The sequence below is a fragment of the Geospiza fortis genome, unplaced genomic scaffold (genome assembly GCF_000277835.1).
Source record: "Geospiza fortis unplaced genomic scaffold, GeoFor_1.0 scaffold16, whole genome shotgun sequence".
Taxonomy (NCBI): Eukaryota; Metazoa; Chordata; class Aves; order Passeriformes; family Thraupidae; genus Geospiza; species Geospiza fortis.
The window spans coordinates 7,249,811-7,266,151 of NW_005054302.1; the positions used below are offsets into that span (position 1 = coordinate 7,249,811).

Genomic DNA, 16,341 nt, shown 5'->3' on the forward strand with positions numbered 1-16,341 from the left:
AACAAAATGCCTTTGAAGAAGGCTGCCAGGAGCTGATCAGTCCATCCACCTGGTGGAATAATGCTACTTAAGAGATTCAGTGATCTGATGAGTACTAGATTACTACTAGAGACAAACCTGGGCAAGGTTCTCTTTCTAAATAAAATGCACAGCTGTGCAACAGGACAAAAAGGTCCATCCATCTGCTCACCTGGCTCTCACAGCAGCAAGCCTTCCTTGCTAAGTGCATAAATGACTGTAAAAGCAGAGCTTTTATCTCTGGAAACTTCTGGCATTAATAATGTAGCTTGCTTCCTTGGACAACAAACTGCTCTCATGTTTCTGCTGTCATTGTTACATATTGAAAAGGCAGTTCAAAAATTGAAATTAGTGCCTTCTGTAATTCCTGTTTGGTTTTGTGAGTAATTGTGAAACTAGAAGACATGTCTGATTTTCTAAAGGGTCACTTGACAAACTGTATTTGAGGCAACTACCAGAGGAAAGAAGTAAACCCATGCTGAGGAATAGGAGACACATTCACCCAGAGCATCTAGGAAAAGTCCTTTGCAATTACATGCCCATATCCTCCCAAAAGGCTGAATAGGAACAGAATTTTCAGCATTACATAACCTAGGTCACAACAGCTGAGTCCTATATATTGCTGCTATTCAGACCTTCTCACTAAAATTTCCATAGTTACTGTAGCTCATGTTGTACAGAAACAGCAATACTGGCTCTAACCAGAAGTCCATTTAGTCCAGACATCTAGCCTGGGGTGATGGACAGATCTTGTTGGCTGCTGAAAGTAGCCCATTTAGGGACTGTCACACTCTATAAACTTTTAAATAAAGCACCAAATACATATAGAGACCTAAAAGGTATAGAGGCTATGAATAGTCACTTGGCCTCACAAGTATGTTGGGCACTGGAACAGGCTCCTAAGGGACATGGTCATAGCCTCAGTCTTGACAGATCTCAAGAAGTGTTTGGACAATGCTCTTAATGGTGCGACTCTTGGGGATGTCCTGCACAGGGCCAGGAGTTTGACTCGATGATCCTTGTAGGTCCAATCCAAATCAGGATATTATGTGATTCTATCACAAGTTATTCCTTGGGCCAGTTTCTGTCTGCTTACTAAGTGCCAAAATATCTCTCAAGCACTTCTCCAGACTCCCCACCAACTTTTGTAAATATTTAGCACAAACAATATCCCTGTGACATGGCCCCCCTACTAGTTCTGTTTGGTGCCTCCTATGACAACTGAACCCTATCACAACTGTAAGTTTAGAATTCTGTGAAATAATTTGTACAGGGAGACACAACCCTTCTTGCAGGGAACTCAGCCTGCACTGTGGTACTTTTGAGGACAAAGTTACAAAAAATTAAATTCTAATTTCCAAATGTAAGCCAGCTTTCCAGAACTACTGGTAAGTCATACCTCTGTAACTAAATATTTACATAATGGTGTAACTTCATATAAATAACATGTAATTTTAAAAGCCTGTGTGCATGTCTCTTTGGTGCATGTCTCCACTTTTTGTGAGGTTTTTTTTTTAAACATTCTCATATGCCATGGAATCTGGAATGCAAAGCAGAGCTTGCTGCTGGCAGATAGAAAGCAACTGGAAGAGTAACAAAAGCAAAGATGTAGTAGAGATTCAACCTATGCTGGGATAAGAAATGAATCTTGCAAGACTCTACTGTTCTTAACACTTATTTTTAAAACAAATGTAAACAAAGCCATATTTTATAAACAGGTCAAAGCATATAAGAGGGCATCTTTATCTATCTACCAACTGACTATGCATGGACAACCCAGGAATCAGAATACCTATGTTCAACAACAGGATTCACCTTCACCTCATACAAACACTGATCTCCAAGATCTTTCCCAATCTTTCTCTGTGAAAGCTGAACTTTTTCCCTTCAGTCACTGTGGTTCAAAACCTCCAAAAATTGTATCAAAGTCTACAAAATTTAGTTTACGTACACCTTTATCCTGTCAAATTAGTATAAAAAGACACTATTTAAAAAGGGGTGTTTTTTGCAGATGAAGAAAGAAATTAACATTACTGTCATGCAGATACTTAGAAACTCGAACTTCACAACAGATCATAGTGTTGACTGTACACAAAACAGAACTTTGTAGTATGACTGGCTACACAGACACAATCTGCAACTGAAGTGAGCAAGAACCTAAGAGAAGAGCTACAACTTGTTTTAGTTATTGGCATATTCCTTCCTACCCACCTGTCCCCTGAGAGTTATGAATTCAAGTGTCCATTTCCTTACCAACATTTAACATGGCACTACAGCCTTACCTTAAGAGACAATGGAATTACACTAGGTCTACGAACTTTCACTGCGAAACTCAATTCAAAATTGCCACATAAGAATGAAGACAAAAGAGGACAAAGACATATAATCTGCTCAAAAGCTAATTATCTAAGGTCTATGTGGAAGTGGAAGAGGCTAAAGTATGCAGTCCTGTCAAGCCTGATTCAAGCATGATTCAAAAAGTAAAAGTATCTGAAGAACAGAAATACACTAATACAATTATCCCATCTCTGTTGTATCAACTGTCATTGTATACAAAACAGCCACTGTTTATTTTCAGATATATATAACTTTACCTCAGTAGGAAATGTATAGATGTTCCTAAGAACAGCATACCATTATAACTACCTTTTTGTTTGTTTGTTTTAAATCAAGGCAGAAGAACCTATGTTCTTTTTTTCTGTTCCTTCTGTTTTCCTTTAGGGGAAAATGGTTAGAAACATAATGCAAATAAAATGAGAACAGTTACAATAACTTTTTATATACATGTGGCATATTTACAAATAACAGGCTTGTTTCCTTTCCACTATTGAAGTGAAGATGCAATCCTATTTCACAGATTAATCAACAGATGCCATTTAACAGAGCACTTTGCTCCTTCTCTACATACATATGGCCCAAACTATTTTAGTTGATTACTTGTAGTAACTAAGTTAAGAGAGACAAAAATCCCCTCATTTTTCACATACTGATGACTTCCTATAAAGGATGTAGTTAACTAACACTCATAGAATAACTCATTCACAAAAGTCATGCCTGAACAGATAAAACTGGTTCACATGCCCATTAACTTCCTTGAAGAAATGTAATTTGCAGCAAGATACCTAAGTGCCTCAAGAGATGGAATTTCTTAAGACAGATAACCTAAAGATTTCAATCTCATGCTAAACTACATCTTTCCCGTTTTTATATTTTAACAATCTTTTGACTTGCCTTCATCACATCTTTCCTGAATTCTTCATACCCTATTTATCCAAAAAGACAACAGGTTTATCTCCAATATGTACACATCAGCTTTCACAGTTCTCTTCCCTCTGCATCTTCAGTTTGTTTTCCTGTTCATAATTCTTGCTAATGTCAAGAACTCTAATTCTGACCAAATGGTTAAAGTTTCTAAAGGCTGTCATGACACCTCCCAGAAATCTCGCCTATGTTTCAGCACAGTAACTTGACTTACAGGCTCCTGAGGCAGTACACTAGAACTTGGACAGTAACTTTAAGGGCTAAAATTAATGAGCACCATACAAGGTCTATACAGAAAGGAAAATATTCTCCTTTGTGGCATTTCAGACACTTTTTTGCAAATTAGTGATCTCCAGCTGTCACAATACTTACACTCGTTTTTTCCCAATATCTTTCATGAAAGGCTCTCATGCACTAGGGTATGTTTCACTGCCAGCAATATTTCATAACAGGAAACTTCTGTCTTTAAGGTCTCAACTTGATTTCTCGAGGATGAATGCCCAAATTAGAACATTAAGTAGTCTTAAATCTAAGTGCCAACATCATGACTGTAAGTTCCACTGTGCTGAAGTGGTACATAGTTACTTGACTTTTCCATTTCTCTCAAAGATTATTCAAGAGGTTACCATGAACTCAGTAAAAAAAAGTAACAAAACTAGGTATAAGAGATTTTAGTAAAAACAAATATACAGTCATAATTTAAAGTTTGTACATAAACACTTGCCAGATCAAGCATCAGAATCACATCAAATAAATGCAGGTTTGGTATTATTTAATTCAAAGCAGACTTTTGTTAATAGCAAATAAGGGTAATAAGCAAGTGCATCTAAAGAGCCAGTTCCAAGTCATACTGCCTCAACTGACTTAAGCTTAAAAAAACCTAACTCCACATAACATATGATGTAATCCAGTACACACAGGAGTTCTGAGTCCTTCATGCACTTTATCAGACTCAGAGCACTCGAGGAAAAAAAGCTTCATGGGATTTTCAGCTGATATTCAACACAGTATCATCTGTGAAATTAAAAATAAATGTCCAATGAACTTGTATCCAAGTAAGTGCTTTCTCAAATCACAAGACAACTCACTTGCACATTTCAACTGTTCTTTACTGCACGAACAACAATATCTATGCAACATCACTCTCTCACAGTTACATCAGGCAATTACATGTAAATGTTCTTTAAAAAATAATCCCTGTGTCCAGATAGATAGCTTCTTTTTTAGTTTGTTACCACCCTATTACAATTTAACAGTACATTTTTTTTTGCTAAGGACCCTTAATTTCTAAATACATCAAGTGATTCCTACTTTACTATCAATATTTTTTCCTGTGAATTCTTGTTACAATGGAAGGTTTGAGGAGTTACCTGAAAACACAGTATTTATGTCAATATTGAAACAGCAAGCATCTAGTTTTAGCACAAATAAGCAAAAAGGCAGGACATACCAAGAGAATTGTTTCCTTTCTCCTATTCTCCCTGCTTTAGAAGTGTCCCTACAAAAACATGCCACCTCTATTGCTGCAGGTTTCCTGGGATAAATTTACACAGAAAATAATCACACTGTTTTATTTTCACATCAGAGCCTGAGACCTTAATTGCTGTGAATCACGACTTCCTGAACTTGAACAGGACTCATTTGTTTTAGGATAATCCAGCCTCCTGGCCTAGCCAGCAAAAAGTTTGATTAACTTCCCCGCTAATACTCAGTCATGAACAGCACAGTTTGGTCACGCCTGTTAATCTTTTGGTATTGTCTGCAGCACATGAATTGCAGCATGAAACAAAGCTGTCTAAACAGACCACAAAAAGCAGCACCAGCGAATAACCCTTGGGAAGTACAGGAACAGCAGACACACACACAAAATACAGTCAGACTGTGAGAAAATAAATATAACATGAACCTCAGTGACAGACAGGAGGTGACAAAGCAAGGGCAAGACCAAGCACTCAAAGAAGCATGGTTCCAAATTTATCTGCTTGCTCTCTGCTTAATCAGATGAGAGAGCTCTGAAAACACACAGTAGATTCTATAGCAAGAACAAGAACATTTTACTGCTGTCTAGTGAGAGGGCCCCCCCACCCCTGCCCCCCGCCAGCTGAAAAACAATTCTATATTCCAGGAAAAGACAACAGACTTCCTCCAGTTAGAGCAATAATGACCATGATACTGGATTTTGGAAGTAAGAGAAACATAAGAGGAAAACAAAAACATCTCTGCTTCTAAACAAGATTTTCAAGGTATTTGCTTGATCCATTTAGGGAGGACAGGAAAAAATTATATGTTCATATTAAATGTAGGAAATGTAAATAAATGGTGGTATAAGATGTCTAGTCAGTGAGTAAATGGAGGCAGAAGAACGCTGTGAAGCACAAAAGCTTTAATGTAAATTGATATTAATTGAATGGAAATTCTGGTCTTCATCAATTTAACAGCATTTTGTGGTCAGAAGAAAATAGAGACAAATTCTGCTTCCTTACAACTTTGAACCATTCATTTGCAAAAATAAAAACATAAATCAAAGAACTACAGTGTTCTTTTTATTGACAACGTAAGTATTATACAAATTCTCTTATTTCAACTATCAGCCTCTTGCTTGATGAATCAGGCATCAACAAATTTAAAGTTCCAAACAGGATAAGTAGAAGAATATTTATTAAATCTGGACTCCCTCTCCCCTGAGTAGAATAGTTTGTGGTTTACTTGTATGATCTTTTTCATAAATACAAATTTTGCTTACCTGATGCTGAGTTCATGATGTTCTGCTGCACCGAAGGACTGGTGGGAGCTGTAACATTCATCTGGGAAAGCATGGCCTTCCTAGGATCTTGCCATGTTGTTGTTTGATCAATGTGACTAGGACAAAACAAAGCAAGAGTTAGGACAGTCATGCATTCACAACAATGACCTGCTAGCACAGAAAGTTTAACAATAAAAGGTTAAGCTTGCCAACAACAGCCACATTCAAAACCAAACAAGAACTGTCTGGATTCTCTCCAAGCATCACTGTATGTCAGATTCTCAAACCCTTGCCCTGGCCACCACCAGTTTCCCAACCAACATTTGCTTCCTTCTCTCTTTGATCACTTATTTGCCATTTTTAAATGTGACTTCACAGATTTTCAAACCAAGCCAGTTATGTCTGGAATCTCAAGCACAGTCCAGTACCTCGGCATGATAAGTTCATATCCAGGGCCTAGGGAGTGGTAATGAACTGGCTAGTATGCAATCATTAGTGTTCTCAAGCTTTCTGTGCACAGACCACATCCTCAGATTATCGGGCAGACTACTCTCGTCCCCACTGACACCTGAACAATCCCTCTGTGGTAGCTGAAGTAACTAGCCACACTAAAGTAGTAATGTGAAAGGAATGTGCAGCTGCCTTTCAACTTCAAGTGAAAAGATGAGGACAGTGGGACTGTCAAGTAACCCACCCAGTCCTCTGCAAAACTTTGGAAGCTTAGATTTCTCTGTTTTGAAAAAATGGCAAGTACATTCACGACTGTCATTCATGGAAGCATTCAATTCAACAGAAATACAAAAGTGTAATGAATCATTATTTTACTTTTGGAGTATATGATTAGCATGCTTTGCTAATGAGCAACAGATGCAGTCTATTCATAACAAGCATCAATATTATCTTGATGCCATTAAGCAACACTGCTCTGAGAAATACATGGGAACAAAGATACAACTCCAAATGCACATGAACACTGACAACAAAATTTGTTATCTGATCATTTAGAACCGGTACAAATTAAAAATCATATTCAGATAGTATTGTTATAAATTAGAATCCAATGCAGTGTTAACTTGGTACCATTCATACTTTAAATAAATTAGCCTTAAAATTATGCTTTTCTGGATTACATGAAATGCCCATTTTCATATTCTTCAGCAAAACCACAACAAGTAACAAATTCAGAAGAGCATAAAATGAAGCAGAAGTCAGCAAAATAATTACTTATGTCAAACTACTTCTCACATTCTAATCTTCTGTTACAAGGTAGACATACCACAAACTAGCTTTTAAAGAAGTTTTAAGATATGTACATTAACACTCTCTAACCATGCACATAAGCAATTTCAGACCAAAGAGTTACAGACACACTGTAGTAGCTCATTTAATACAGCATTTAATACAGTATGTGCTGGTTTTGTCTGGGGTAGAGATTATTTTCTTCACCATGGCTAGTAGTGGCCTATGTTTTGGATGAATCTGGCCTCCCTCTGATCATCACACCAATAAATTATGTTTGATGGCTGGGGTTAAACCTCAACAAGATACTGTTAAGCACACTGCATCTTTGGTAGCACAGGTTTTCAAATATTCAGATTCACTGAGAAACATGCCACATACAGCAAGACTTCTTTATTTTTTTTTTAAAGCCTATTTATTTATAAAACATGGTGCAACATAGTAAAGAATGCCCTATATATACTGGACTATTATAAACCTTCATACTGGGGAACAATTTTTCACTTTTCTGCTGGTCAGTTTTGCAAAGCAATGAAAACAGGTAAAGATAATACAGATGTAAAAACACTGCACTGTAATGCTTCACAGACTGTGTGTTTAAATTACTGTACCAGCATGTGCTACTCCTCCCTTGCATTTCTGATTTGTTGTATTTGCTCAGCTCAGTTCTGGCAATAGTGGAAACTGGGAAAACACGACTGTACCCATAATAACACATTCATCTATTTCCATTTAACTCTTATAAAAATCCATGTAACACTATGAACTAATAAAATGCAAGGTACATAATTCATAGCCTTTGTTTTTATATGCTATTTGAGTGCAGAGTAAGAAATAGAAGGAAAAATGTTTTCTCCCTGCATTACAGAACCATTTCTACAGTTAACTGTAGGAACGCACTGAAACAACAACATTCATCAATTTTTCAAAACACATCAGAACATGGGACAGATGAATGGACTATGGAAGAAGCAGTTTTAGATGTACCTGCAGTTTTGAGCACAAGGACAGCATTATTGATTCCTCAAGACAGCTTAAGGATACCACGCAACATACAGTTAATGTTCATATGGAGTTGTTAACAAGGGTAGCTATTTTAGGCAGTAGCAGCTTCCAGCTTTTCCCTAGCTCAGTATCACTTGAGAAAAGTCAGCATGTTCCTTACGTGACCAGCTGAACTACAATCAGCAGTCTAAGAGCCAAGAGCCATGGAGGAAAATCTTCAAAGTACTAAGCTGATTATATTAATATCATACTGACTGTATGACTGGTTCAATAAGGTTAAATTTTTCCCTCCCACTCAGCTCAGTGCTTTATGACCTACATATCATTTCCTCCATACCTTCTCTCAAAACTTTTCTCCTCAAACTCCATAAAATCACAGTGCTCATACCTTACCTGCTCTATATCCTGAGTGTTTGAATGCTATATACTAAGAAAGCACCCAAAACACTTCACAACAGATCAGTTCTTTCCTATAAATTCCAAATAATGCTCAGCTGATGGAATATAAAGTAGCCAAGCCCCCACTTATATGGATGAAATGTTTAAATAAATCCTAGTACTACATGGAGGAATATAGGGATTTATTTTGTTCCTATTCACAGCACGTGGACCAGGGTAACTTACTATTAACACCATGTATTTTTAATTATCAAATTAAGTATTGAAACAGGACATTCTACACAAGTAAAGATCTTTCCCTCTGTTTTGACCAGCAGCACAGAAAAGGTCTCAATGCACACAACAAGAACTGACATCAACACTGCATTATCTTTCCCTGAATTAAGTAGACTTTTTTCTCATAGTAGCTGAATTACATGACAACTGCCGCAATCCTTACATTAAAGATCTTCAATGTTACATGAGCTTTACCATATCTCAATAAGCAACTAGTGTCAACACAAATAAAAGATTAAAAAACATTAGCAAATGATATGAAATCAATGTAACCTATAAATCAGCCAGTATATGTAGCATGTAGTATCAAATTAAAACTTAAAAACCTACTCAGGAATGAGAAACATAGCTCTGGACTCTGTGAACAGAACAAGTGAGTAAATATTCCTGGAATTAAGTCAACATCTCTAGGATAATCAAGCAATGTAAGACATTTTATTTCACATAATGAATTCTCAAATCTAACATCTATCAATCTGGCACGATTTATTATTGTTCATTTATGACATGGAGAAGCAAAACTTTACTAAACTGGACAAGCATAGTATAAACTCAGGAAATCAGACTGTACCATAAATGTAGGTCTGTGGTAACAGGCCTTAGAAAAACAAAACTAAAACACCCACCACATGCCAAGCATTTGTTAGCAAACTTATGTGAATTCTAGTATCAAGAAGAGTGACTGTTCCAAGACACATCACCCACCATCCTCCACCAAAAAGGACCTTCAAAGTGCTGTGCATTATGAAGAGCACAAACTGCATCTCCTCACCCATCTTCAACTTCTACAGCCAAATACAAATCATTTGCATTTTAACAAGAACAACTTCAAAGAAAAGAAAAATGTTCTAATTTTATGCACACAAAGAGAATTCCTGAAGTTACTAAGAATCAGAATTTAATTGAAAGAAATCTTTACTGGCATTAAACACTATCACATGCCTAAAGATTTGTCAGATTCAAATTCTAACCTAATTTTAGAGTTTAAGGTCTGGGTTTATTGTAGTGGTGATTTTTTTTTTTTTTTGAGGGAGAAGGGTGTTGAAGATTTTGAGTTTTTGTTTGTGTGGTTTTTTTCTTTTATTTTAAAGTACATTGGAAAAGAAGTAGGATATCTAGAGACCTAAAAAAGAAAAGGAAATTCACTTTTTATTTTAAGAACCCTTTGGATCCCAGTAGACTAATAAAATAACAGCATTCTAGAAACAAAGCCCTTGTGCTAAGTGTAATATATCCTCCCATTCTTTCTGCAGTTGCTGCACTAAAAAGACATGTACTGTTTTGTTAAAAGCCATGCCAGAAACAAACTAACACAAAAAAGACACTCAAAGAATTACTTAAATTCTTCAAGAAAGGCTTATCTAAAAGGCCTTCAGTTTTGACATTCTGTAGTATGTACTGCAACTACAGTGTCCCCATTGGCAGGTGCACTTTCCAGGGTATGCTGAGAACTTCATTTGTGTAACAGAATTTCCAGTCATTACAAAATTATGTCTTTCTCACCCTTTCTGCCTTTATTAGCAGACAGTCACCTCATATATGCCACATCATTTATAATTAGAACTTCCCTTTCACAAAAACAGATCTTAGGATAGCCTTTATTAACATAAGCAGGTCAGAACTGCAAGACTATTTTACCAGAGTGTGCAATAGAAATGTAATGTTAGTAAGAAAAGCAAAAGAGAATGAAGAGACATTCTAATCCTCAGTACAGATGATCATACAGTATGAAATTTCTGCAACAACAACAAAAAAATAAGAGGTCTGATTGACACATAAAAGAATAGATAAGAATAAATAAACCATTGCTTCTTAGTACACTTGGACATGGCTCTTCCTGAAAGGACATTTCAAAAATTTAGTCTCAAACACACAGAAGGACAAGTTTTTCCTAAGTATAAACGCATCACTGTAAAAAAATATGCAAACATCTCTCCATAATGTAGTGCTTGTGTTTTAACAATCTAGACAAGACTTATATTTTTTGTCTGTGAAAAAATTTTTTTCAGTCTCTAGTGAACTTGAGATGACTAACCTTGGATTTTGGTTTTCAGATTTTTGGGACTCTTAAGAATTCACTGGAAATCACATTTTATGAAAAGCAAAACAGGAACACATACCACTGACCACATCATGACAGACCTCCCAAGGGTGTTGACGTGGCATTGAGTACTTTTTGTTCTGGGGATAGTTAGGAACGTCTTTGTGTAACATAAGCAAGTGCACAAGAGAAACTAAACCTAATTATGTTCTATTTTTGGTGTGAAATTTAAACTTTTGACTAAATCCCAAATGTCAGCTGCTCCATTGACAAGCATGTCACCTATGATTCTTTTTAGGTTAAATGAATGAGATATAGATTTTACTCTTTCATTCTTTCTTTGTCTTCCTAACCAACTAGCTTCTTTTATCCACATAATGCATCCCATTCTGAAGGGTTTTCTCTTTTTACTTATATTTGTCTATTAACTTTAAGGACTAGTAAAGAGAAAGTGTCTCCTCATAAATGCCAGAATTATTTTAGAGCTATCATCAGTAAATTTCAGCACGTCAGGTCTTGATGTGTATACTGTAAGTTAGCTTTCCTGGTGATTCCTGGAGAAACTGTGTATTTCTGCTCTTGAAACTTATCACAAATTGTCAAAAAAAATCAACTAACCTCTTTACCAAATCTTATACAAACTTGTCCTGTGCAGAGGCAGTGTAGGGTACCTCCAAGATACCCACTTATCTATCATTTTAGCAGGCAGGGAAGAAATCAGAATATCTACTTCTGCAGAGGTCTGAGCTCTACAGCAGAATACCAAAGTGGTGGTCTGACCATAGGGCAGCTGTCAAAGTGGCAGTATCCACTAATTCAAAAATAGAGCTGGATGCATGCTCCTAAGAAAGTGGCAATATCTAGAAGGCTGGAAGGCCTAGATCAATTTGGCAGGGCTGATGAGCTAGGTAAATTTTCCATAGCTGCATTTGGAAATGGGATGAAAAAGAGGGTTTTAAGTATAAGGAGCCTAGACATGAACTGGTCTAATTACCACTATCAAAAACTGGAGTGTAGCATGCAGAGACTTTGGGTTATGGCTGCTGATGATCTTAGGATATTTACACACAATGAAGTGGATTCAGCTTTGCCTGAGGATAGAAGGCGTGACATTCTTTGTGCATGCAACCTTTTTTATCCTATTCAGGGGATTTTGAGAATTGGAAAGGATTAAAACGTTAATCTAAGTCTTCAGATATATGGGCCATTTTTAATTAGTGTAGCTGACTTTACAGGTGCTGTAACAAAATTACAGATTTATACTTTGTATACATCATTTGAGATTATTTCAATTCCAAGCAGCAATAGTACAGAGAAAAGCCTGAAGGGGAGATGAGACAGCTCATTACCTCTACCCTTAGTTCAGTCCTCCATAAACATTTCCCTGAATTTGCACCACTCTTAGACAAGGATACACCCTTAAACTGACCGTAAACCCTTTAAGGACTTTTTAACTGGCTTTGTAAAGAAAAAATCCAACAATATCCAGCAAAAGGAAAGGCTGGTTACAGAGAAATGAAAATCTCATCTGCTGAGAGACTATATTCCACCCATTGCTGGGGAAAGTACTGTTTCTCCCCTTGTGTTGTCCATTTATTTGCAATATTTCCTTAGGTTTCAGGACTGTTACAGCCTAATTTCTACAAAAGTACATGGCAGTAAAATTCAGAACTTCCTCATCTCACTGTTTCCCAAAAAGCATCAGAAAAAGCCCCAAAAATTTGTAACAGTTTATCTCTTAAGGTGGTAATGTCTCCAGGCATGGTCTAATTGCCTGAAAGAAACAAAACATGGATACAATTTTCTGAATATTCCTGCAATACATAAAATGGCTGTGTTTTTGAGTTTTCCTTATTCTTCCTTCTGCTTGGCAGCCTTAATGCATTAACTAAACAAAGCTTGTGTTGGACTACTCCATCTACACCAATGATCATGTTCTCACCAAACTGCACCACAGGCATATAATGCCAGAGAGCACACCAGTAAAATGACAATAGACAGTTCTAACCTTCATTCAGCTTGCAAAAGCATACCTTAAAATTGACATGCAAGTGCTCAGTGTGCAATCCTATGGTGCCACAGCTGTGATTTCATTAATTGTGAAACAGAACAAAAGCAAAAAGTAAGAGAATGGGGGGCACAAGCATCCTGTCGACCAGGTGGGAAGAGCCTGTCAGAGCTTAAGTTCCTTAACCTTAGTATGAAATAAAACCACATGCTATCCCACAAAATTACAGTCCTAGGCAGCAGAAATTCTTCCAGCAAATTAATGGTTTGAATCTGAACTAGAAAAATGCAATAAGGGAAACTTAAATGCATCTGACAAAAGTCTAATTCGTCAAGAAACAGATTTTGCACACAGTCATTACTAGTCAGACAAGTTCTTCAACAAATCTCTCTGGAATTTATTCCTAAGGTGGTTGAATATTGCAAGATACTAAGAGGTACCAGAAATTCCAGAAAGCATGGCCCACAAAGCTGTGGACACTGATACACAAAATAAAGAGCTTTTACAGATACACAAAACACAGTATTTAGTATTAAGGTATTCAAAGGCAGCCTTCATTGGCACTGGCCTGCCTGCAGACAGTGCACAATAAATACACCAAGGACTTAAAAACTAAGCTTCCTGTTCTGATTATAAACACCATGCTGTTTTGAAGCTGCAGAACAGCACTGCACTTCTTAGGAAGCATTCACAGACAGGTCCTCACTTCAGAGTGCGTAATGCTAAAATGGATGTGAGGGCAGTAGGCAGCCTGACCACACATGCATGATTAACAGAAAGAGGTGAATGCATGATATGACGTTCAAAGGTTTGCCAAGGTAGTCCCACTTTTATTATAATGCGATCTTAAAACACCTACCTTTTGTCAAAGCCAAAATGGAAGCAATAATTACTTTTGCATTTATTATTCTTTTTCTTCCTGCCCCTTTTCCTGCCCTGTATTTAAGGACCTCATACAGAAAAGTAGGGCTGGTATCACAATGCTTACAAGTTTTTAAATTGATTCTCAGAAATATTATTCTTGGATACCACTGTGGATTTCCCAAATAAAATAATTTTCTGAGTTTCAGGAACAAATAAGGAGTAAAAGGACATTTTAATTTCCAGAGCTTTTTACATTACTTTGAAAACTGTAAGACATAGCAGTATTATAGAGACTAAAAAGAAAAGTCCTTGTTTTGCAGTCTTTTTACCAGTTCAATTATTTTCCAAAGTCTATAAAGGACTAAATGCTATGATCACATTCTCTGTCATCAGATTTATTTAAACTTCCCCTCTCAGTTCCCCAGCAGAAAAAAGAGGCTACTTTTAATGGAAACCTCCCTTTCTACCCTACTCCCAAAGTTAAGAAGTTGGCTTTTCATGGCTAAGTGATTCAGCATATGAAGAATTCATCTTTTTTCTCTCCTTAATTTTCAATGAAAGAGATAAAGATGTATCACCAAGGAGGGCAAGTTTAAAGGAAGAACTGTCTCTGCTGCTATTTCAAGAGAAATTACTATATTTGTTTGACTTCACAGATACCCTCCTACACTCCTGCTCAGCAAATGCAGAAGGCCCCCCCAAGATGCCTTCTGTAACACTAAAGACAAGATTACACAAACACTAGCTTTCACATTTATTAAGGGAATGCAGATGATTTTCAGAAGTGATGGGCCATGGAATACTTTATCACTTTTGTGTACTTTTATCTCTAAGATTCTATCTCATTTCTCTTTCTTAAAAGAAAGCAAGAGGGAAATCAAGTGCTTCTTTGCATGAAGAGAAACCAGGCAATTTTACGCCCCTCTCAAAACACCCTGCTTTTGTTGCCTGAAGGTTTTCAAGTCAGAGAGGCTTGCCTAAGCATGCTGCAATAAAAGCTGCTATAGCCAGCTGCCTTAGTATCTAAAGGGGGCTGTTCCTCGCAATCCTGTCAATTAACCCTGAGGCTAGCCACCACTAAGGAAAACAAAATATTAAGATAAAAAGATTCTTTAGGTTGTTTCCTTATTGCTCTAAGTAGGAAGCCTCAGAAGGTAGTTCAAACTGGTTGCTTGAGTGTTCAGACAATGATCACTCCCAGATGGCCTTGACAGGATGAGCTTACTCTTAGGGAACCATTAGGTAGGACCTACTGGAAATGAAGGCACAGCTTTCTGCTACTAAATGAACCTGGTTTTATTGCCATTAAAATAATTAATATTGACTTTTCTTTTTAATTTATGTTTCAGAACTCATACTTCACACCTTAAGTTGATCATCTGTTCAGATGTTCTCGGTTTAACTCATACAAATACTTATGGACTATCGTTTCCCTCATTTGAGAGCTGCACTTTATTTCATAAAATACCCAAGTCATCTGTTTCCTTCTTATGACTCTGTTTCAGGGAGAGCTTTTTATTTTTACAATTCAGACAACCACCACATGCTGCTGAGGTAGGAGGCAATTATTCCTATCCCTAAAAACTCTGCAGCATGCTAAGTAAAACAAAGAAGACAATCTTCCAACAGCAAGTTGCTGCCTGAGCCAGTACTTGTACAATACCTGCTCAGTCAACCCTAGGCAATCTTGTACACTGTTTTTGCCAGATTATTCTTTTTCCTCCCCCACCCTTCAACCCCCTGAAGACAGATTTCACAAGTTGCAATCCACCAGAGGCAACTGATTTCTTGACCCCAAATACACCATATTGTCTGAAGGCTATGCTTTGAAAAGTTATTTTTATTTACACATTTAACCTACAGTAGCAAAGAAAATACAGAGTAAAAGCCTGAGAAAAAACTAAACTACTTAGTGTATAATTTTAATTATCATTTAAATGCACAGTACTCTTAAATATAATAGCTATTACATTTATCTTTAAAAGTGACCTTAAAATGTTTTTGACCTGAAGCTTTTAAAGTTGCAGGTTCTACATTTCTCTTCACCATTCTGAAAGAGTTTAAGGAGCATCGATTTAAACAGTATTCAAAGGCCCATTGTAAGATAAGCAAAGGAAACTAAAACTAATTTTGAACTCAAATTTCACTGCATGTTTCAGAAGTTATCAACTGGAAATATTAATTTACTTTTTGATTTATTATTAAGAATTTGGGTATTCACAGAAATGGAAAGTTTGAAGGGATTACTGGAGGTCATCCAGTCCAACTTCTCTCCTTGAGCAAGTAACAGAGTAATAGCAGAGTCCAGGATTGAAAAGAAACTAAAAGTTTGACTGTAAAATCATCAGCAGCAAAACAAACCCTAGCTTTCTAGCAGCAATTAAAGTCTTAATTTATTAAATCATTGTAATAAATACCAATACCTCAGCATTTATGTATTTGATCTGCTTTAATTTGCTTTCTGAATATTTTCTGCTACAGCAGGAA

At 36.7% G+C, this 16,341-nt stretch overlaps 1 protein-coding gene across 1 annotated transcript in view; it reads right to left on the reverse strand.

Moving 5' to 3' along the window:
* YAP1 (Yes associated protein 1) overlaps positions 1-16,341 on the reverse strand; it is an 81,467-nt gene that overhangs the window by 29,165 nt on the left and 35,961 nt on the right. Inside the window, exon 2 of the mRNA XM_005417723.2 lies at positions 6,023-6,138. Within this exon, the coding sequence (XP_005417780.2) occupies positions 6,023-6,138 (116 nt within the window). The remainder of the gene's footprint in view (positions 1-6,022; positions 6,139-16,341) is intronic.